Source organism: Echinops telfairi, unplaced genomic scaffold (assembly GCF_000313985.2).
Source record: "Echinops telfairi isolate 266 unplaced genomic scaffold, ASM31398v2 ScPeMD7_7424;HRSCAF=8462, whole genome shotgun sequence".
In the NCBI taxonomy this organism is placed as follows: Eukaryota; Metazoa; Chordata; class Mammalia; order Afrosoricida; family Tenrecidae; genus Echinops; species Echinops telfairi.
Window position 1 is genome coordinate 15849480 of NW_022111324.1, and position 22731 is coordinate 15872210.

General features: G+C 48.0%; 1 protein-coding gene across 1 annotated transcript in view; it reads right to left on the reverse strand.

The window, feature by feature from the left end:
• The window catches only part of TNR (tenascin R), an 87172-nt gene that overhangs the window by 13495 nt on the left and 50946 nt on the right, over window positions 1-22731 (reverse strand). The window contains exons 14-18 of the mRNA XM_004706817.2: window positions 20793-20912; window positions 16990-17133; window positions 15801-15931; window positions 14242-14374; window positions 957-1108 (exon numbers count right to left, since the gene is read on the reverse strand). Coding sequence (XP_004706874.1) covers window positions 957-1108; window positions 14242-14374; window positions 15801-15931; window positions 16990-17133; window positions 20793-20912 — 680 coding nt within the window. The remainder of the gene's footprint in view (window positions 1-956; window positions 1109-14241; window positions 14375-15800; window positions 15932-16989; window positions 17134-20792; window positions 20913-22731) is intronic.

Below are 22731 nucleotides of genomic sequence, written 5' to 3' on the forward strand. Positions count from 1 at the left end.
AAAAAAACAGGACCAAGGACGACGAATGAGCTAGGAACTGTGGTCCCAGATCGCGGGCAAAGCAACTGCATATCATTCCCTTTCCGAGCTGTTTAAGTGCTAATTCCATTTAACCTCCAATAAATCAGCCTCAGCTTCCATTTCCAATTATGCATTTAGAACGAGGCACAAATATGTCAGATACATAAAAGAGAATGTTTCCCAAGAGCGGCAGTTACGAGCACAGCCACTATTCAACTCTATTCAAAAGCTACCCATTTGTGCTGGGTGCAAAAGCCCAACGCCACTGGTGAGTGAGTGGGGCAGGAGGGCGGAAGGACAGGCGGGCTCCAGGCTGGGTCCAGGGAGGACCAGGCGCACTGCAGCCTGTGTGCGCCTTCAGTTGCTCTTGTCTTCTGCAGCGCATCCGGGGTCTTAGCCCTTCTCGGGGAGCACATCCAGCATGGCAGGAGGCTGGGAGGTGGGACCTCTTTTCTTGCCTCTGCAGGCGGAGGCAGCTCTGGGGGGGAAGCAGAAGGCCCGAGATGGATGAGGACAGAGGTGGCCTTTGTAATCAAGTGATGGCTGTCCACGTGCTGCCCCTCATCTGCTCCTTGGATAGAGGATCCTAATCCCCTCCCTGCATAGACGCCTACCTTCTCATGCAGGGGAGCCGCCTCCATCCCTGCTGGATTACAGCAGGACCCCCTTTCCTCGGGATCCCCCTACATAAACTGTCTTTGCAGAAGGAGCAGGAGGAAAGGCCAGGACACTACAGTCTCAGGACGCTTGGGCCTTCCCCTGCCTCACCCAGCCTGTGGTTGGGCTGCAGACTAAGTGTCTTAAGGACCATGAAGATGGGCATGTGGGCAGTGGCTGAAGGCCTGGTCAGAAAGATGTTGAACTTTGGATTGACGGCACTGAGGTTGGTGGGTGGGTGAGGGCATTTTCAGGCAAGACCGGTGTCGAGTACTTACGATCCAGCCACCGCCATCGGTGGTCATGTCGCAGTACACCTGTACCTTCTGGCTGAGCTCCCCTTTGAGGAAGATGGTGTAAACCCCACTCAGGGTGTCTCCATTCATCAAATGCTGGGCACAGTCTTGCGGGTGAGGGAACACTCGGCCCCCTGTGTAGGAAAAGAGGCAATTTCCACAAAGGGTTCTTTCTCCCACTGGGAGACCAGACATGGTTCTACAAGGTGCCACGATCCTTCGCCAAGAGCTATAAGAAAGCCTCCCTGGATCTCAAACAGTGTGCATGGGCATGAGAACCCCGAGCCGTCCTGCCTTCTCCCTCTTTAGCGGATGCTTGGCTGGCCAAAGAGTATATGTGGGATTGGTGTTATGGGATCTGAGAACCAAATGCTGGATTAATAGTCTGGCCCCTTTACTTACCTTCGTGACTTGAAGCAAATGGCCTGACTTCCCTGCAAGTTAGTTTCCTCATCAGTAAAATGGAAATAAAAAAAATCTACTCTACCTTGCAATGTAGGAGCCATGGGGGTGTAGTGGTTACGCATTGGGCTGTTAACAGCAAGGTTAGCAGTTCAAAACCACCAGCTGCCCAGTGCGAGAAAGATGGGGTTTTCTACTCCCATGAAGAGTTCCAGTCTCAGAAACTCCCAGGAGGCAGCTCTACTCTGTCCTTTAGGGACACTGTGAGTTGGTATCAAATCAATAGCAAAGAGTTTGGTTTGGGTTTGGACCTTGTAGTGTGAATGTGTGTTAATGCAGCTAGTTACTGTGTGGGGTTTTTTTTTTGGTGATGATTACAGATACATGGGCCAAGATAAAATACCTTTCAGAAGGATCAAAGGTATTTCACTATCTTCCGAGCAGCCATTAAAAATGCGCAAACAAGCTGAGTGTTAGCAAGAAGATGGATATTTGATACTCCTGTGGAATAATCTCCTGATTGTACTAAACAATCCGAAGGCTATGTTTTAGAGTTCAGTTTAAGTTTAAGGAGAGGGAAGGGGAAGTAAATTGCCGCTCATCTTTCAGAGAGAACAGCGCAATTTGTAGAACAATATCCAATTAGCTGAAAGAGAAGCTTAAATCATATGTCTCAGAGCTTAGCTTTTCAGGGCAAATTTTAATGTTCAGTAAGCAGGCCAAGAAGCTAGGAGCTCACCGGAAGAGCATTCCTAGGCTGCAGGAGCTGATTGAGCAAATTAAAGGCAGGGCTTGCTGGGTAGGGAAGAATGGTTTGGATGCTCAGCACATAAAATGATCATCTGGGTCAATGAAAGCGTGCCGCAGCGATGGGGTTCTGCATTCTAGAATTGCCGCGTTCACCGAAGCGAGGCTGGGTAGGGAGCTCAGGTGTCAGTCGCCACAGTGGCCCCTGGTGGCAGAACAAGTATACTACAGTTGTTGCGTAGATTCTCAAGGGTTGTTCTGAGCAAGAGAAGGCAAAATCCCCACGAACCAAAGATCCTCTGGCAGAGATCATCAGTAACACGGCCTGGGTTAGAAAAAGCTGCAGGAGGCTGGTAGATCCCTCTGGAGGTGTGTTAACTCTTTCTAGGCACAAGGACTGTACTTCAGCTAGCAGCCGTGCTTAACCATGGGCTAGGGCTGGGGGTGGAGGGTGGATTCCCACCTTGGATTCTTTTCAGAAATTACGACAGTAGGTAGTGGATTCACATCCAGGAGAAAGCGGCATCTGTGACTGGAGACCTCCTACTCCTAACTTAGGTCCAAGGGAGAACAAACTTCGAAGCGGTGCCCTTTGCTTGGGCCAATATTAGCGGTGCCCTTTGCTTGGGCCAATATTAACCGTCCCAGTCTGAACCTCTGTTGGCCCAAGGGCTGGTTTCTGATGACGTGGCTGTTTTAGCTTCTTCTCCTCAGTCAGGGCCCTCCCTCGAGGGAAGGCCCTGCTCTTTCATCAGGTCAGTACGTTGGTGGACCTTCGGCCATGGCAACCCAACTCCACCCTTTCTCTGCTTCCCTGGGTGGCTTGACTCCTAGTGGAAAGGTGGGTGGTTCGAACCCACCCAGGAGGGCTGTGGAAGAAAGGCCTGGTAACTTCCTGCGAAGATTCCAGCCTGGAACCCCGTGGAGCAGCTCTAGTCTGTGGCACCTGAGGTCGCCCTGCATTGGAGTTGACTGGAAGACTGTGGATCTTGGGGTTTGGGTCTAAGAGACCAAGGGGTGACATAAGCAATGTCCCAAAGGAGCTCTGTGGGCAGCTGTCTGTCTAGAGCAGTGGTTCTCCACCTTCCTAATGCCGTGACCCTTTAGTACAGTTCCTCGTGTTGTGGTGACCCCCCCAACCATATAATTATTTTCGTTGTACTTCATGACTGTCATTTTGCTACTGTTATGAGTCAGGCGACCCCTGTGAAAGGGTCGTTTGACCCCCAAAGGGGTCACAACCCACAGGTTGAGAACCGCAGGTCTAGATCCATGCGACTGGGTGATAGACCGAGCTTCAGGCCATCTTCCCTGCTCCCTCCTGTCTGTCTTCCTTGTGGGTATGCCCTCAGTGGGCTGATCCTAAGATTAGGTGAGGGGTGGGGAAGGAGCGGTAATGAGAGACCCTATTTAGTTTTGAATGTGAGCCTGGTGCTGTGTTCTAGTGTTGGACCATAAGTCCTGGTTTGGGGACTCTGGCTTAACTACTACTAATAACGTTCCGACTCCCATTGGCCAGGGCATTCTGCAGATGGATGCCAGGCCATCTAACACCATCAGAAGCTCACTTCTCATCCTGACTCTGATCCGCATAGTGGTTGTTTACCCCCAAGGAAGACATTTCAGGACCAAGAGCAACACTGGAAGGCCTTCTTCCTCTCTGTGCAGTGGCTGGAGCCTGGCTTGGGAAGAGGTTTGTGTAGATTTTTTTTTAAGCCCAGGCTGTGATGATTACCAAGTTAAGAGGAAAGCAATGCCAAGTGATCGGTACACTGCAAAATCCCATGCTTAAGTGTTTCTAGATGCAATGGCGAGATCAGCAGGACCGGTGCGTTGGCCGGAAGAATTGCTCAGCAATTGGTTTGTGTTGGGCATCCCGAGGCTGAATGCTGAGTGGAGTGGAAGGAGCTACGTGACCCACAGCACAATCACAGGGCCCCCAGCTGGCTGGGAGTGAGGGAGGAGAGTGCTCGGCCTGTCCCCTGTCCTGTCCCTTATTTGTTCTGTACCCTTGAACAAAATGGTTGGAGTTAATGGCTCTGGGGAGTGCCTGCCCACTGGCTGCCTATACAGCCATTCTGCCAGTGTTTCTCTCAGAGAACAGCCTCGCCAGGTGGCTTTGTCACTGCTCCACAGAAGCACAGGGGGACCAGCTGGCCACAAGCACTTTGACTGTTTTTTTTCTACAAGTGGATTGGTAATCGACTCTCCCCTAGTTCCTCTTGTGTGAACTAATGGCCCACATTTGCAAGGTGGCTGGCTACACCGAATGAGAGGCTGTGGACAGGGCCAGGCTAACTGTGGAGCCCACCTGAGTGGTCAGATCCACGACCTTCACCACTTTTGCCACGTCTTCCAGTAGACCCACATGTGTATTCTCTTGTACAGTCATTCAACTGATGTCTAAGGAGTGCCTACTGGGTTCTAAACACGGGGCTCAGAGGTGAACGACAAAGAAGGAAAAGATAGTCCCACTGTCAGCATTGACTCAGTGGCTATGCATTTGATTTCTGAGGGGGGAGAACAGGAACGTAGAGGGGAAGACACGCTCTGTCTTCTATAACGGAAGTGTGCCATGTGATGTCTTCTGGGATTGGGAAGGATGGGGAAAGAGGCCGGAGGTGAGGTCAAAGATGGCCAAATGCCAATCTGAAAAGGCTTCTTTCTATAGAAACATAGAATCTAACCACAAGTTGGTAAAATAATGTTTCAGTGGTCCATTTGGGAAATTGAAGATTCATCTGGAAGACAGAGCAGGAGCTATGTCTTGGAAGGATGGATGAGAGCCCTGGAGAGGTGGCCAGGAATCATGCCATGAAAGGACTTGGCTATAGGAAAGGGAGACCACTGATGGACTTTATGCTTAACTTTCTATAAGTATAATCCTCATTGCAATGTGGAGACTGGATTAGATGGGAGAAGGAACCCTATTCAGGAGTTCACAGCGGGACACCAGGAAGAGAGATGACATGGATCAGGAAGAAGAGTAGGGAGCGTCAGGGTCTCCATCCTCAGCAGATGTGGAGGAAGGTCCCAGAGCAGCTCTGCAGACCACATGCTTTCTACTCCCCAAGGGCCAGTCCCCTGAGGATCCAAATCTTTCTTTCAATGATCAGTCAGAGGCATCTGTCTAGTGGAGGGATAGTCCCACATACTTTGTCTGGCGATTCCTCGGATTTTCTGACATCAGACTGCCCCATGGGGCAGAGCTCCTCTGTATTACAGGGTTGCTGTGGGGCAGAAGCAGAGAATCCTGAGAGCTTTGGGTGGGTATGTCTGGGGGCTGGGCAGTGAGGGGGCCAGGGATGTGTGAGAGCTTGCTCAAGTACTTGGGCTTCTGGAGGGAAGGTGCTCTTTTGATGCATCTGAGAAATCAATAGGGATTTATAAATATGGATATGGATCTTCAATCCAAAAGCTATTCCTCTGAAAGGATCAATAAGAAAATGATATCACTGGCAAGATTTATTAAGAGATAAAGGGAAAAGATGAAATTAAGCAAAATCTGAAATGAAAAAAAAAGGGGAAATAGCTACAGTAATGGCAGAGATTAAAATAATAAAAGGCTTTATAAAGAATTTTATGCTACCAAGTTTTAAAACCCAGACGAGAGAGAAATAAGCAAGAACATAAAGAGTGCTATAGAGGAAAATTTAAAACTCTAGTAAAGAACATGCTTACGATTTGAATAAACGTAGAAACATTCTATGCTTTTAGAAGGGATGACTTAAAATGATAAAGATGGCAATTCTCCCTAAGTTAAGTTACAAATTCATTGCAATTTCAATCTAAAGTCTATTTGAAATTAAAAAAAAAGAATGTTATAAGCATACTCTAAGATGTTTATGGAAAAATTAAGTTCAACAAGTATGTAAATTAATCTTGAAAAACAATAGTGAGAGCACTTGTTCTACCAGGTACTAAGGTATATTCTAGTCATACATGTGAAAAACCAGGTAGTGTTGTCAAAATAGCAGACAGATAGACCATAGGATAGAGTCTAAAGTCTAGATCAGAATTCCAAAACAGATCTATGTACATATGGTGATTTTAAGATACATTACATATAAGTTTAGAGATTCACTATATTAATGTATAATTTAAGATAGATTTAATGTAAATGTATAACAAAAAGGTTTTGTGTTGCTTGGATCCACAATCCATGCTCATGGAAACCGCAGTCAAAAGATCAAAAGACGTGTTGCACTAGGTACATCTGCTGCACAAGACCTTTAGAGTACTGAAAAAGCAAGGCTGTTCCTCTGAGGAGTAAGGGGTGCCTGACCCAAGCCGTGGCATCTCCATCGGATCGCGTGCACGAGAACGCCGGACGCTGAATCCGGAAGGCTGAGGGAGAATCCATGCATTTGCGTTGTGGATCTGCCTGCAGCACTGACACGTCTGCGTTGGAAGAAGCATGGCCAGAGTGTCCTTAAAGACAAGGATGGCACGACGTCATCCGAGCAGGTCATCCACTGAGAGAGGAGACTCAACACGTCAACAAGCACGGGAAGAGATGTTCAAATCCAAACTCATTGTTTAAGGAAATGCACCTGAACTTCACCTAGCTTTTGATTATGCCGGCGAGGCTGTCAATAGTGACAAAAGTGGATCACGAGCAATATCAGCATTCTGAACTATGAGCCTCCATGTCCTGCTACAGGGGTGCTGACTAGTAAAGCTATGGGGAGAACAGCACTTAGTTCAACTCAACAAACAGTCCTTCACGGCCCAGCGTTTCCTCTTCTGGGTCTCAGTGTACCCATCCCCCAGACTTTACTTTACCGAAACGTGGTGCGTGTGTGCAAGGTCTTTGCTGCTGCGCCACGTGGGACCGAGGGAAGCCAAAGACAAGCTAATGTCCATCTTTGTGGAGAGATGTGACAAGTACACGCCAGGCAATATTTTGCAACAATTGGATGCACAAGACTAAAAATATACCTAACATCATGGCTGGGCTTTTAAAAATAGCACCGAGCAAAAGTGGGAGTCGTACAATACAAACCTTTAAATATTTATACTCAAAACACTTTTCCAAGAATGCACATTGTGAAAGCACATGTACACAGAAGGTACCAAGGTGAACACATCTGCATAGTTATAGGCGGATGATGGAAGAAGGGGTAGCAGTGAAAAGCAATAACAGAATGGATAAACACAGCCAGGGTCTAGCGGAGGCTGGTGTTGGGGATAGGGGATAAACTGGGCAGGATGATGAACGCAGACTTTTCAACAGACTCCCGTACTTCTAGCCACTTTGAACATGCAGGGAGTGGTTTCTTCACATTGGGTGCTCAGTGTCTCCCTTAGTGATTGAGTCCTGCTACAACAGAAATACCGCGAGTGGGTGGCGGCGACAAACACAAGTTTATTCTCTCACAGTTTGGGAGGCTGGACGTCTGGACTCAGGGTGCCAGCTCTGGGGGAGGCACCCTTTGTGTCTTCTGGTCCTCATAGGTTCTCAGGTCAGAGAGCCTGGGTCCAAGGACACAATTCCACTCCGGGTTCTTCTTGCGTGGGGGTAGTAGGTCTCTCTTCCACTGGTTGCTTCTCCCTCTTTTTTCCTCTTTTGTAAGATAAAAGGTGGTGCAGGCCACACCCCAGGGACACCCCCTCCTATTGGATCAGGACCGTGGTGCAGCCCATGCCAATTCCCTCACGCCAAACCATCTGATCACAGCACGGGAGATGATTGCATCGTCACATGACTGCCCAAGGCTGTCACTGCAAGGAAAAATCAATCTATCTTACAGAAAGTACCGTCAGAGTGCTCGTTAGCGGCAAGGATGGCGAGACTTCATCTCACGCACTTTGGACATGTTGTCAGTCTCTGGAGAAGTCTCTGGAACAGAGACTGTGGATCAGAAGTCTCTGCCCAGTCTGGAGAAGGACATCGTGTTTGGTAAAACAGAGGGGCAGAGACAAAGAGGAAGGCTCTTAAGAAGATGGATTGGCACCATGGCTCATGCATGGGAACGTCTGTGAGGGTGGCGCAGGCCTGGGCAGGGTTTCGTTCTGTGTGCATAGGGTCAGAACTGACTTGGTGGCTGGCACCTAACAAGCGCAGCATCACTACCAGACCACCAAGGATCACGGCCGGGTCATGCTGACATCCATTTCACTGGTGGGGTGGGGGACCCCTTTCCCCACGTCAAGCCCCAGAGAGGGGAAAGCAAGCTCTCCTTTTACTGATTGGGTCGTGTCACTGACTGAAGATCACCAGTCGTCTCTCACTAGTGGAGTAGAGAAGATCCTCGTCGGCTCCCCACTTTGGGTCTGATATGCAAGGAAGGAGAGCAGTCGGGAGTGAGAATTAAGCTCTCCTTTCCAACGGCTGTCTTTCTCAACTCTGTGGCTTTGTGAGATCTTTTGTTTTAATCTTCATTAATTTTTAGAACCTCAGAAAGGAGCCCTCTGGCTGTGGTGGACTCCAGAGTTTACACTGATCCTACAGGCCAGCTCAGCCTAGATGTGGGCTGGTCGAGGCCGAGCAAAGGCAGTACAGGGAGACTGTATTACCGATCTTTCAACCTGCCTCTGCAACACGGCTTCCCTGAACCCCAAGGTCAAGACAACCTATTTTAGACAGTCTCCGAGGACAAGCTTCAGTTAGAGCCTTGTTTGCTTCGGACGGCTTTAAGAGAGACAATGAGATCTGCCTCTCCGATGATCATTTCACCAAGCCCTCGATGCGCTGTGGGGAATATTTGTTTCCTCATTTATATTCATGTCTCTAAAAGACAAGTAGACCTTGGATGAAATTTCAGGCGACAGTAAATGATAAATAATGTATCCCTCTCTTTTCCCCTCCTCCATACTACTTGTATTTAATTCCCCCCAGAATCTTGTGCAAACACCAGAGACAAGGGGACAGGAAGTTATTAACATGATGGAAAGAATGAAATGGGCTTCCGTTAGGTGGCAGAAACACAACCAGAGGAGACATCTTGATCAAAGGAGGCTCGGAGATTTTATTGGAGTAAACTCCTCTTTCTCTCTCTCTCTCTCTAAAATGAAAACAGAACTGCAAAACATCTCAACTCTTTTTCAAACCACAAAGTAGGCTTTTGCTTGAAATGAGTCTCTTACCCATTCAGGACCAGGTGAAGGATTATCCATGGGTGGAAACTTCTTTGGGGTCTAATCTTAAGTTATTTTATTTTAGAAGTGAGAGGGAGCAACGAGAAGCAAACAACCAAAAGAACAAGCCCAAAAGGGCACTAACTAGTTGCCTTCCAGCTGTTCTGACTGGAAATCGAGCCTCGCTGTGTCAGAGTAGAACGGTGCCACAGAGGGCTTTCATGGACTGTTTTTTTGGGAATAGATAAACAGGCCTTTCAGCCACAGTGCCTCTGGTGGACTCAATCCACCAGCCTTTCAGTTAGCCACTGAGCACCTTTACCATTTGTGCTACCAAGGGACGCCATGATCGAAGATGAGAACAAACAGGGTGATCTGCTGAGATCAGCCAGCCTGCTAAATGGAAAGGCCAGGAACTGTCCATGAAAAGCTGCTGGAATGAACTTCACCTCTACATCCATTAGCCCTGGTTTGCTGTTCCATAGGAAGCTTCCAGCGTCCTCTGACTTCTTGCTCAGCAGGAGCAGCGCCTACCTATGGTGGCCCTGGCATCCTTCCAATCTTGTAAGTGAAGCTCCCAAAATTCAAACCAAACTCACTGCTATTGAGTCAATCCTGACTCACAGGGGCCCCTGGGGGCAGGGTAGACTGGCCCCTGTGAGTTTCTGAGACTGTAACTCTGTACAGGGGTAGAAAGTCCTGTCTTTCTCCATCGGAGCGGCTGAGGGTTTCAAACTGCTGACCTTGCAGTTGGCAGCTCCACTCATAACCACTCCGCCACCAGGGCTCCGGGAAGGGAAGATGCTCTGCTCCTCTTTAACTTTACTTCTTTCCCTTCTTGGTCACCTCCCCATTCCTACCCTTAGGAAGTGGTACCCTTGTATCCTCTGGCTCCTCTGTCTTTTACAGTATTCAGGGTAGGGGGCAATGGCACAAATGATGAACACTCATTAACATTCAAGTGCAAATAATGGAGCGTGCCATGCCTTCAGAAAGATTTGCTTTTGGTGGCACTTTGGGCATCTTGCCCTGCAGTAGTACATTTTGGTGAGCCATCCCTGCATGGGGGCTTGAGAATCCTCTCCTCCTGGGGCTTTGGTTCACCAAAGACCCCTCCCCACCGTGAATGCTCTGCAGCAGCAGGGATTTCACTGCTTGATCCAGTCGACATTACTCCTATCCTTAAGTTTTCCATTCTGCAACACGAGTGCCCCCCACCCCCAACCCCACCCCATGGGTTCTGATGCATGGTCAAGACTAAGTCAGCAGGGTGTGATGTGTATCAGGGCAGCGACTTAAATCTGAATGCGAACTTTCCATCCAAACCAAACTTCCAAACACGGGCCCACGTTTTCCCTGTACGGGAGGCGAGCCCTGCTATGGTGCTGCACAGCCCCTGGGGAGCAGTTGGGTCAGGAACTGCGCAGATTGCACGTGCAGGTGGGCCCTGGCCTTTTCTCCTCTCTAAGTTGGCAGTGGTCAGTTCCCCGGGAGCCCAGTGTCAATTGGAGTCTCCTCAGAAGACACTCCAAAGTCTCCTGCATTGGTCACCAAACAAAGACAGGGACTCAAGGCCCCCTCGCCACATTTCCACATGACCATGGACCCTCTGAGTAGCTGATCCTGCCAAGCCCCCAGGCCAATTCCAGATCTGAAATCCAAACTCCCGTATAGTCTTTGGACAGCTCTCAGTGAGAGCAGGGGTGTGCACAGAGGCTGGTCTGCCATCCAGCCCGCTTAGGACAGACACCACAAAGACTTCAGGAATAGTGTTGCATGCTCCTAACAGCTGTAGCCCTACCAGGATGAGAACCAGGCTCTCTGAGGAAGTGTGGAAACCCAGGCAGTTTGGGGATGGACAGATTCATTCAGGCCTAGTGAGTATGGAGATTGGGAGCTTTGTCAAGTGGCTTTTGTCTGTGTCCTTTTTAGGGGAAAGAAATTCTTGATGCCGTGACAAGTTCTAATCCAAGAGTCTTTGGCTGGTAGCTTGGAAAAGAGGACCATGTGGAGTGGTGAGTGAGCGAGGAAGGGCTTCCACAGACGAGAACACCACCTCCCATCATAGAAACTCATGGAGAAGGCCTGGAGGGTGAGTATAGTGACCTCAGCCCCACAATAGACACCGGCTGTCCTGCAAGTTCCAGTGGCCGAGGAGGACACATCTCAGGGCTCGTGCCCTGGCTATATGGCCAAGATTTGTTTTTGCATTAAAAAGATTTGTATGGACAATGTGCTCAGAGTAGGGATTTCATGGGGGTATTTAAAAAGAAGAGGAAAATAATACTCATTTGCAAACTTACTAATGCTCTATGCTAAAGAATTATTGGTGGCATATTGGTGGGTTTGGGCTAGTGCCCTTTGTCATTTAGAACCAGTCCAGAGGGGGAGGCCGCTCTGTGGGGGTGGTGAGCTGGAGGACCGTCGGGCATCTCTATGGGTCAGAGGGAACTATCTCTGGAGCCCGGGCAGGAACACCATGGGCTGCTCTGTGACAGTAGATCATACTAGCCAGGGGCTGCTCTGTGATGGTAGATCATACTAGCCATGGGCTGCTCTGTGATGGTAGATCATACTAGCCATGGGCTGCTCTGTCACGGTAGATCATACTAGCCAGGGGCTGCTCTATCATGGTAGATCATACTAGCCAGGGGCTGCTCTATCATGGTAGATCATACTAGGCAGGGGCTGCTCTGTGATTGCAGATCATACTAGTCATGGGCTGCTCTGTGACAGTAGATCATACTAGCCATGGCTGCTCTGTGATGGCAGATCATACTAGTCATGGGCTGTTCGGTGACGGTAGATCATACTAGCCATGGGCTGCTCTGTGACAGTAGATCACACTAGCCATGGGCTGCTCTGTGATGATAGATCATACTAGCCATGGGCTGCTCTGTCACGGTAGATCATACTAGCCAGGGGCTGCTCTGTGACGGTAGATCATACTAGCCACGGGGTGCTCTGTGATGGTAGACCATACTAGCCATGAACTGCTCTAGGACAGTAGATCATACTAGTGGTGAGGCTGGACCCAGCAACATGCTCAGGCTTGCCTCACACATGCGCAATCCATGCGGCAGAGGAGACTTTTGCGAATGGGTTGAGCAGTCCCACACCAAAGAGCGCATGGAGAGTCCATGGGAAGTAGTAACAGTGTGAGCCACAGAGTTGGAACATATAGGTCCAAATGACATCCTCTTTCTTATGAGCTACGGACTCTTGGGCGAGTACTGTATTGTGACGCATGCCACCCATCTATGAGTAGGGGTGATTGTCCATAGCAAATAGCACGCCCAGGGGCACAGTGCAAATGGATTGCCACCGGGTTGATGCTGACTCCTAGCAGGACAGAACAGAGCTGCCCTTTGGGTTTATGAGACTTTAAATCTTTACAGGAGTAGACAGTCTCATCTTTCTCCCACAAAGCAGGTGGTGAGTTTGAACCATGGACCTTGGGGTTATCAGCTCAATGAGTAACCTACTATGCCACCAGAACTCCTTATTCAAAGGCTGACTAAGAAAACCAAAACCCAAACCAAACTCATTGCCATTGAATGGATGCCAACGCATCGTAACCCTAAGAGTCGGGGCAGAACTACTGTGCGTTTCTGAGACTGTAACTCTTTTGGGAGTAGAAAACCCCATCATTCTCCCATGGAGCTGCTGGTGGTTTTGAACTGCTAAACTTGTGGTCAGTCACCACTACACCCCCAAAGTTCCTTGCTGAAAGGTAAGAGATAGGTTTATTTGCTGTTAGGGTATTAAACCAATTGCCATTAAGTCCACTCTGACTCATGGTGCTCCCACATGCACTGCAGTAGAACTAGACTTCATAGTGGTTTCAGTGGGTGATTTTTCAGCAGTAGATCAACAAGTCTTCCTTCTGAGTCCCCTCTGGGTAGATTGGAACCTCCAGCTGTTTGATAATAAGTCGAGTGTGTTGATGATTTGTCCCACCCCGAGACTCTATTATAGACATTAGCCTACTCTCAGCTCTTAACTGAATTGTTCAGGTCTTCTGAGGGCTTCAATGAAGAGAGACAAGAGGAAGGTCTGGGTTAAAGGTAGTCGACCTCACACTCAGACCCACCACTTACTAGCCGCTTGATTTCTATATACCTTGGTTTCATCAGCTGTGAGCGGGAACAATGAGATCTTCATCATCAACTGTTCAAAGGAATGAGCTGATAACACTCACTCAAAACTTCACTGCCCTAGAATTGATTCTGCCTCATAGGGACCCTGTAGGACAGAGTAGAATGGCTATGTTGGGCTTCTGAGACTGTAACAGGAATAAAAAGTCAAGTCTTCCTCCCTCAGGGCAGCTGGTGGGTTTGAACTGCTGACCTGGTGGCTTGCAGTCCATGGTGTAACCACGATGTTGCCAGAGCTCCTAGCTGAGACCAGTGGGACATGCAAGTATCCTCTGTGTGGGGAAGAGCTGCAGATTTGAATGTCAGGGATTGCTTTTGCTACTCTGAAGGAGCCCTAGTGGCACTGTTGGGTAAGCATTGGACCAACAACCACAAGGCTGGCAGTGCAAACCCACCCGCAGCTCTGCTGGAGAAGAGCAGGCTCTCTGCGCCTGTAAAGATGTGCACCCTCACAAACCCTACAGAGGGTCGCTGTAAGTCGGAATCGACTGGATGGCAGAGGACGTGGGGTTGGACGCTCCTTTTACCAGGCAAGTGTCGGGTTCTAGGTGGCAGAGTGGGGAGGAGAGGGGAAACACTTAGAGAAAACCTGAGCAGGAACCTGATGTCTTTGCTCAGTGCATTTGGTTGGCTCAGATGGACCAGAGAAGTGCACAGCTGGTTTGTCTGGTTGCCTTGGTGGTGAGAAGTTTCTTGCAGTGCTGGGGGGTGGGGTGGGGGTGGGAAGAAGGAGTAGAAGGAATAATTCCTTTCCTTGGCAGGAAGGTAATCGAGTTTCACTGATAGGCTCTTCCCAGGACAAGCCCCAGCAAGGCTGCTGAAGGGCGAGCCACACATCATGCAGGGAGAAGAAGGCATCAAAGTGGCTGCCGCTCTCTCACCTGTGGTGAAGGTGGTGGAGGTGATGCTGCTCCGCACGGCATCCTGGGCCGCCTGCAGGAGCACCGTGTAGTCTGTGTTCTCCGACAGGCCCTCCAATCGGATCCACGTGTCCTCTGCGTCCACGATCAGCTCCTGCAGGATGGAGCAGAGGAGGGGAGGTGGCAGGGAGAGACCAGCCCGCCAGATGGGAAGAGGGGAGAGGAAATCCAAATCCCCAAACCCAGCCAGGACGTTAGAGAGTGTGGTAGTCACCTAATCTGGTGTCAATTTAAGGATTGAGAGTGTAGGGGTGGAGTCTGGGCTATCAACTTGGAGATAGCCAATGGGACTCCTGTGTGGGCATGGCCTCTCCTGAGAATTCTGGGAAATCTGGTAATTCCTTCTTGGAGGCAGGAGACACACTCTCGCTGCTACTCCCTGGTAGACATTGCAGAAGACAAGCCACATGGATGTAACCAGACCTCTGAAGCCGGAGAAGCCACAGAGAGGCCCCTGCCAGCACTGAGATGCTTACTATGCCACTGGACCCAAAGACTTTCTACCCACTGGCCTGTGATCATCCTGTATTTGGCTTCATTGCATGTGTTTTGTGGGTCTGAAGAGGACTTTATAGATTGGTATCTGACATATGGGCTAATATTGGACCTATAGACTTGGACTGGGCGGGGTTGGGATGCTTTCTTAATGTACAATTGTTCTTGTATATAAACCTCTTCCGTATACACATATGTGTGTCCGTGGATTTGTTTCTCTAGTCTACCCGGACTGACACACAGAGAAAGAACTGGATGCTTGTCTTCCCCATCACCCTACAAGCAGGAGACCAGTCAGCAGAGAGGATAGCTTCTGTGTGAGACACCAGCCACTGGCAGTCTCAAAAGGGCACTTTGGGATAAGTGCACTGGGACTATTATTATTACATCCACTGGTTTTCAGAGGGAGCACGCAGGGGTCTAGGTCTCCCTCACTCCCTATCTAATGGACAGCCTCTGCTTCAATCTATTGTGTATATTTGGCTTCTGCATACAATTAAACTTAAAGAAGGATTCCACTACTCAGTAAAGTTTCTGAAGCAGGGCTCTAGCCGGACTATTTTGACTGATGACATAAAACAATACCTGTCATCTCTTTACTGTGAGTCAGGTGAATGTCGCCTTTGAAATGCTTATACGGAGCCACTAAAAGCTGTTGAGTTTGTGACCCAGCTCAGGTGTGCTTGGCCGAAAATAGTCCCACTTCCAGGTACTTATATCGGCTTTGAAGCTTTGCATCGTTATCTTGGAAGCATCACCCAAATGTAGGGAGGCTGTAGGGGTGGATGCCCTGCTACCCAGGGGGAGAAATGGAGGATTGGAGCCGTTGACTGCTTTACGTTGACTTGTGTAGAGAGCGGTCATGGAGTCAGGCTCGCTATTCCACCACACGTTGTGCGCCCTGGATGGGGAGCCTAATTCTTTCCCTGTGGATTGCTTCCTTCCCTCCTCTCCCATTTCCACGGGCTATTCGAATGGGCTTGCTTGATAGACATGGTCTTCCCCTTCTTTCAACAAGATCTCACCTTGCGACTCCCGTCAGTGGACTTGTAGGTCAAGACGTAGTTCTCCATCTCGGCCCGGGGAGGCTGCCAGGAGATGAGGGCACTCTGTCTGGTGACTTGACTGGCCGTCAGGTTTACAGGAGGGTCCATGACTGCAAAGAGGAGAGTGTGCCTGGATGTGCCTGCCCCTCCACTCCTGGCTGCTTGATTCCAGGTACGGGGACCTATGTGCTAAAAATGTGTCTAAGAGCTGCTCAGAGGTCAACCCTAGTGGTAGCCGGGACAGAAGCATCAAGAGCACTCCTGGGTCAGAAGATTATTGCTTAGTGTCATGACCCTGCTTGCAGTCAGTCATTCCTTCCCCTTCCCCGGGCTTCTGAGCATGGCTTGTGACATCTTGTTAAACTTACGTGTCTTTGAGTCTACTCTTGAAGTTACAATACTCATAAGTTTGTCTAATGGTCTCATGGTCATGACTCCTCCCAGCATCTCATGCCCTTATTTCTAGATACTTTAATCTCTGTTATGGATTAAAATGTGTCTCCCCCAAATCTGTGCCGGAATCCTAATCCTTACACCTATGGATACAGTTCCATTTGAGAATAGGACTTTCTTTGTTACGTGAAAGAGTGCAAAGTATATGCTCAACCTAATAACTTCTGATTCATAATGAGGGCAAACTAGACACAGGAACACGTACAAACACGAAGATCGCCAAGGAGCCGAGGAGTGCCAGGGCTCGGATGTCGCACCAGACAAAGACCTGTCCCCGACTCAACGAACAGAGAACCCCCCGCCCTAGAGCCGGTGCCCTGAATTCATACTCCTCGCCTCCTAAAGTGAATGTCTGCTCTTTGAAGCCACTCATTGGTGGTAATTCTGTGACAGCCACTGCAGGAAGCTAAAACAATAGTCAACAGATTTTTCTGGCGAAGTGCATACCCAGCCTGGGTCTCTCTTGGCCCGCGTCTGCGGCACTCACCCAGAGGCTGGGTGGGAGCAGAGGAGAGATGCAAATATGTAGGTGACTTAGAGTAGCTGCCTCTCACTTTCACTGGCAGTTGGCCTGGAGTTCACTACAATCGTCATAGCTCCTCATGTCACAGTGTAAAAGCCTATGGACTATAATCTAGTCCACCATGAGGGAGCCAGTCATCTCATCCACAAACGCCTTCAGAGATACCATATATGCAGTTGACCATGTACTCACAGGTAGAGAAATTGGTGCTGATGGTGCCACTGGTGAGTGGCCCACTGGTGGCATACATGGTGACAGTATAGTGGGTACTGGGGAATAGGTCAACAAGCTGGAATTCCTCACTGACGCCGTCAACCAGGATGGTCTCTCCAGCAACTGAAATCATATGAATAAGGATCAGAAAGGACTATTCAATGTAAGAAAGACAAAATCCAAAGGCATTTTGCAAATCTCTAATGGCAAAAATCTGTTAGAGGTTATATAGTTTAACATCTTATTCTATGCAAGTATCCTCCACTCATTCCTTTTTACATTTTTATTGAGAAAATGTTCCCTATATTGTATTTGAGCTTAAATTCTGAGTATCCTGTTTGCAAAAGGCTATGGATGGTGGTGACAGCCCCCAATCCATTTGCAGGGTCTCCACATAGATTAAGCCTCTGTTGAATGGTTTCTGGTCATGAACCAAGGGTGTAGATAATCTTGCCCTCAGGCAGCGTGCCTTGGAAAGTAGATTACGCCACCTCTTTCTAGCCAGCCCAGGGAGGGGTAGTCTCTTTTAGGGGCTTGCTTGGGTGTGTCCTTACTCTGGAGAGTAGTGTGTGTGTGTGTGTGTTGCCACACAGTCATGAGTCATGCCCTACTAATCTCACCCTAGCATCCCTTGGTCAGAAGGCCCTGGACCAGTCTTGTAAGCCCTTCTATCTATCATCATGTACACGTCCCCATCATGGTCCTCTTCCTGCTTCTGTACTCCCACCTGGAAACCAGAGAAACCAAACTCACTGCCACCAAGTGGATGCCAACTCATAGCATCCTTCTAGGACAGGGTAGAATTGTCCCTGTGGGGTTCTGAGACGTAACTCTTGATGGGAGTAGAAAGCCCGGCCTTTCTTCTGCAGAGCAGTTCATGGTTTTAAACTGCTGTCCATGCAGATAGCAGCCCAATGTGTAACCACTGCACCACCATCACCTGTAACTGTGATGCATCGATCTGCCACCCATCATGAATTTGTGACAGTTCCCTTTTCCCATTCCATATTTATCTATAGCTTCCTGGTCGTGACTCCGTAGACGCTAAAGGCCTCTCTCATCTGGATAATGTGTCTGTGTTTTTGTCTTATCTTTCTCTCTTTTAAGACTTAATAAATGTCCTCCTTAAATTATATTTGAGATCGCGGTCTCTTTTGTATCCTAACACAAGATGAAGACCAAATTTTGTTCTCTAGAACGTCTTCTGTTCAGGCCTCAGGAGTTACAAAGAAAAAATTTAATTCTTTGTCTACATTAACCCTTGATTCCCACCACTCCTGCTAACCAACACATCTCTTCTTTAGATGAGCCATTTGATCTGCAGTGGGATGGCTTGTCATAGGGCTACAACAACGAATTCAAGCATGGGAAGACGTGTGAGGATGGTGCAGGACTGGGAGGTGTTTTGTTCTCTTATACATCGGGGCCACTATGAGTTGCAAATGACCAACAGCACCTAAAGCCCCAAACCCCATTTTAAGTGGGCACAATGCCTTCCCCCATAAAATCCTGGTTGCTTTTCTCTACACAAGAACCGGTGGATCTGTGTCCCTTCTGACATGCAAAACCCAGATAAGAACATAGGACAACTGATAGGTAACTGGCCCACGCAGCAAACAGGATCTGCCTGTGCTTCCATCGGTGCCATCGGCATGCTGTCACTGTGCTCTGTAACAGCTGTGAGATGCTGTGCTGAGAGGCTGAGATTATTGCCAACCAGGGCGCTTGTTCACAACCCCCTCCTCGACTTCATGGAGCAGATGCTTTCAAACCACTGGGCAGAACTTTCTAACAACCGTACTTTGCCTTGTTGGCTGCATTTGGGACTACTCTTTCTACTGATTCAAATGTTTTTGAAGTTTGGATCCTATCTCTCACAGTTTTGTTTCATACACAAATTCAGTAAGCATGTATTTCTTATTTATTCAAGCTATTGCTAAAACTGTCTCTTAGATTCGGGCCAATCCTATCATGGCAGGAGACTACTGAGTCACACAGCATTTGACAAATGTTGCCAGGTACATTTCCAAACCAGGTAAGGCCTGGAGTTTTCAGTTGCTTATTGTCTAAAGGCAAAGAAAGGCATATAAAAAAAGTTAAAATTCCAACTAACTCTTTGGCAGAGATCAAATCTTTTCAGTCTCCTCGTTTGCTCCGTCCCACCCTCTCTCATTCAGTGCTTCAGCCACATGCCCTCTTACACCTCTACCAAGGTACCCAGGATGCTCTTTTTCCTGGATTTCCCACTTTTCTTCTTTTCTCTAGTTTAAAATTTAGCCAAGACCTGCCTCCTTGCTTCCCTGGAGCCCCCTCACCCTAAAGCCACAGCCGTGTTCTGTTGTCCTCTATAATGATGCCCCACACATTGACCTGTAAATGTTCATTTCTCTGAGTTGTCTCGAGACAGTAGGTTCGTGTTTTGTCTCAGAATCCCTGTTTCCCTGTGGAGTATCTGGCGTATGGGAGGTCATCAAAAGTATTTGTTGAAGAAGAGAAGCTAAGTGCTATCCTGAGACTGTGCACTTTGCACCTGACTGCCTTGGCAGAAGAGGAGGCGCTGTAACAGAAGAGATAGTGCTGGAAGGTGAACATGTGAAGGACACGTTTTCTAGGCGGACAAGTGGGGAGAGAGTTTTCTGGAGGAGGAAACAGCCTGTGAAAATGCATCAAAGCTGGTGAAGGCCTGGCCCTGCGAAGACTTGAAGGGTCACAATAAGCAAGAGGAGATGCAACGTGCTCACACAGTAGGGGTCAGATGTAGCCATGACAATGACCTTTCACTCTTGGAGCAGGCTCATTCAGTCAGCTATCGTCCCAGCTAAGATCAAATACAGACCATAATGTAATTTTCCATCTTAAGAGATTAAGTAATAAGGTTTTCATTAATGCCTACCTAATTTACCAATACACACCCCCCTCCAACCTAAAGTGTTTTTTTGTTTTGGTAAAATTATTTTTAGTGAATCTGTGACGGCCTGTAGTAAGCACTGATTCCTTTTCTAATTTGCTTAATATTCTATTTTAGCACTTACCCTTCCAAGCTTGGACAATGAGTTTACTTCTTGGTTGCATATAGAATTGGCTTTCTCTGCCCTTTGTGAAAATCAAGACACCTGTACACCGTCTATCTTGGGGCACTCCTGTTCTCGGAATTGCTGAACATAGCCTGCAGCCTTCTGTGCTTACCTGTATCACTGAAGCAGGGGGTCATTTTTCACTAATTCTTATGTTCTTCTGTCAGAAAGATTAATAGACTTGGACTACCCAACAGTATTTTGCGTTGGTCTTCCAATGGGGTCAGGTGAACAAATGAGGTGAAGAAGGGATTGAAAATCAAGATTGTATGTTGGTTCGACTATTGGAGCTGGGTTTGGACGCAGACACTAGAATAGGAGAAGAGCTTACTAGTTCTGGATTCCCTGTTACTTGTTGTGATGCATTTCTGGCTCCAAGCAGGGTCCTCTAACTTCAGTGATTTTCTTACTCTACAAATATCTAGACGTCTGCTTTCTTATCCTTGACATTTGAGGCAAGTCTTACCTTGTTTTGAGTTATTCTTCCTTATTTTTTGTTTGTTTCTATCCCTCCTTGCACCTTTCAGACTCACCTTTCTCCATTCTTATAGCTTACACAGGGTTTGAGGCCATCTTGAGGAATTCTATGCATACACAAAGTGGGGAAATTTCTCATGTACCCCTTAGATTGACATAAAGTCTTTGCACTGATCTGTCGGTTCCACCACCACCATGCTCACCTTCCTGGTCTATGCCATCCATGCCTACCTGAAAAGTGTGTGAGAACAATGACATAGTTCTCCACGTCACCCACAGGAGCTTTCCACTGCAGCAGGGCTTCCGTGGGAGTGATGTTCGTAGCAATCAGACCCACAGGGTTGTCCATGGCTGAAACGGAACAGGAGCACATGAGTTCAAGCTAAGAGGAGGAGAGCTGCAGGATATAAGGGCGCCAAATTCTTTAAAAATTTTATTTATTTCTTTTCTTTTCTTTTTTATTCACTTTTAAAAATCATTTTTGGTGGGGGAGGGCTCATACAACTCTTATCCATCCATTCATCCATTGTTTCAAGCACATTTGTACATTCTTTGCCATCATCATTCTCAACACATTTGATTTCTACTTGAGCCCTAGGTATCAGTTCCTCATTTTCCCCCTCCTTCCCTGCCCACCCCCTTACAAACCCTTGATAATTCATAAATTATTATTGTTTTTTCATGTCTTACACTGTCCAACACCTCCCTTCACCCACATTTCTGTTGTCCATCCTTCAGGGAGGGGGGTTATATGTAGATCCTTGTGATCGGTTCCCCCTTTATACTCCGCCTTCACCTTCCCCTCCTGGTATTGCTACTCTCATTATTGGTCCTGATGGGTTTATCAGTCCTGGATTCCCTGTGTTTCCAGTTCTAACCTGTACCAGTGTACATCCTCTGGTCTAGCCAGATTTGTAAGGTGGAATTGGGATCATGATAGTGAGGGGGTGGGATGAGGAGGGAAGCATTAAAGAACTAGAGGAAAGTTGTATGTTTCATCCTTGCTACAATGCACCTTGACTGGCTCATCTCCTCCCCGAGAACCTTCTGTAAAGGGACGTCCAGTTGCCTGAAGATGGGCTTTGGGGCTCCACTCCGCACTCCCCCCTCATTCACAATGATATGATATTTTTGTTCTTTGATGCCTGGTATCTGATCCCATCGACACAGGCTGGTGTGCTTCTTCCATGTGGGTTTTGTTGCTTTTCAGCTAGATGGCTGCTTGTTTATCTTCAAGCCTTTAAGACCCCAGATGCTATATCTTTTGATAGCCGGGCACCATCAGTTTTTTCGCCACATTTGCTTATGCACCCTTTGTCTTCTGCGATTGTGCCGGGAAGGTGAGCATCATGGAATTCCAGTTTAATAGAATAAAGTGTTCTTGCATTGAGGGAGTACTTGAGTGCAGGCCCAATGCCCATATGCTACCTTAATACTAAACCTATGAATATATGCACAGAGATCTATTTCTCCATCATCATATATTTACATATGAAGTATGGCACATTCTTATCTCAGGAAGTTTCCCGTATTATGCACTCTGCTTTGGGCCTGCACAAAGTTTTGGAGTGACCTCTTTCCTGTCTCACCTTCAATTCTTTCCTCCTTGCACATCCTCCTTCCTTCCTCCCAAGTACCCAGTCCCCACCCCCCCATGGCTGTAGCTCTTCTGTTCCATGTATTCATGAACATCTATGTACCCAGCACTATACCAGGTGCTGTGGAAGATTCCAAAGCAGTATGATTCCTCTTTGTTTGACATTTAAAGACAGATGGAGTAATTAGAACACACAGTAGTGTTTCTAGTTTACGATTTTCTAAATGTTGGGGGTGTGCCTTGGGAAAAGCTTTCCATTGATGAACTTCAGGAAGTATAGTGGGCACTCCATAAGTGCAGGGGCGTCCCTGGCACCCAGAACTTAGAAGGTACTAGATAAATGTTGTTAGTATGAATGAATAAGACTCAAGTGGTCCCTTAATCTCATAAGTGATTATTGCCTTCTCCCTTGCTTCACTCAGTCCCGAGTCCTGAGTATGTTTGTGCATGTGCATGTTCATGTGTGCTCGCACATGTGTGTGTGTGTCATAGAGTGTCAGAGTGGGGGTTCTTCCACATTTAGGGAGGTCAAAGTACAGATGCCAAGTTTGCTCATCCTGGGACCATCTTCTT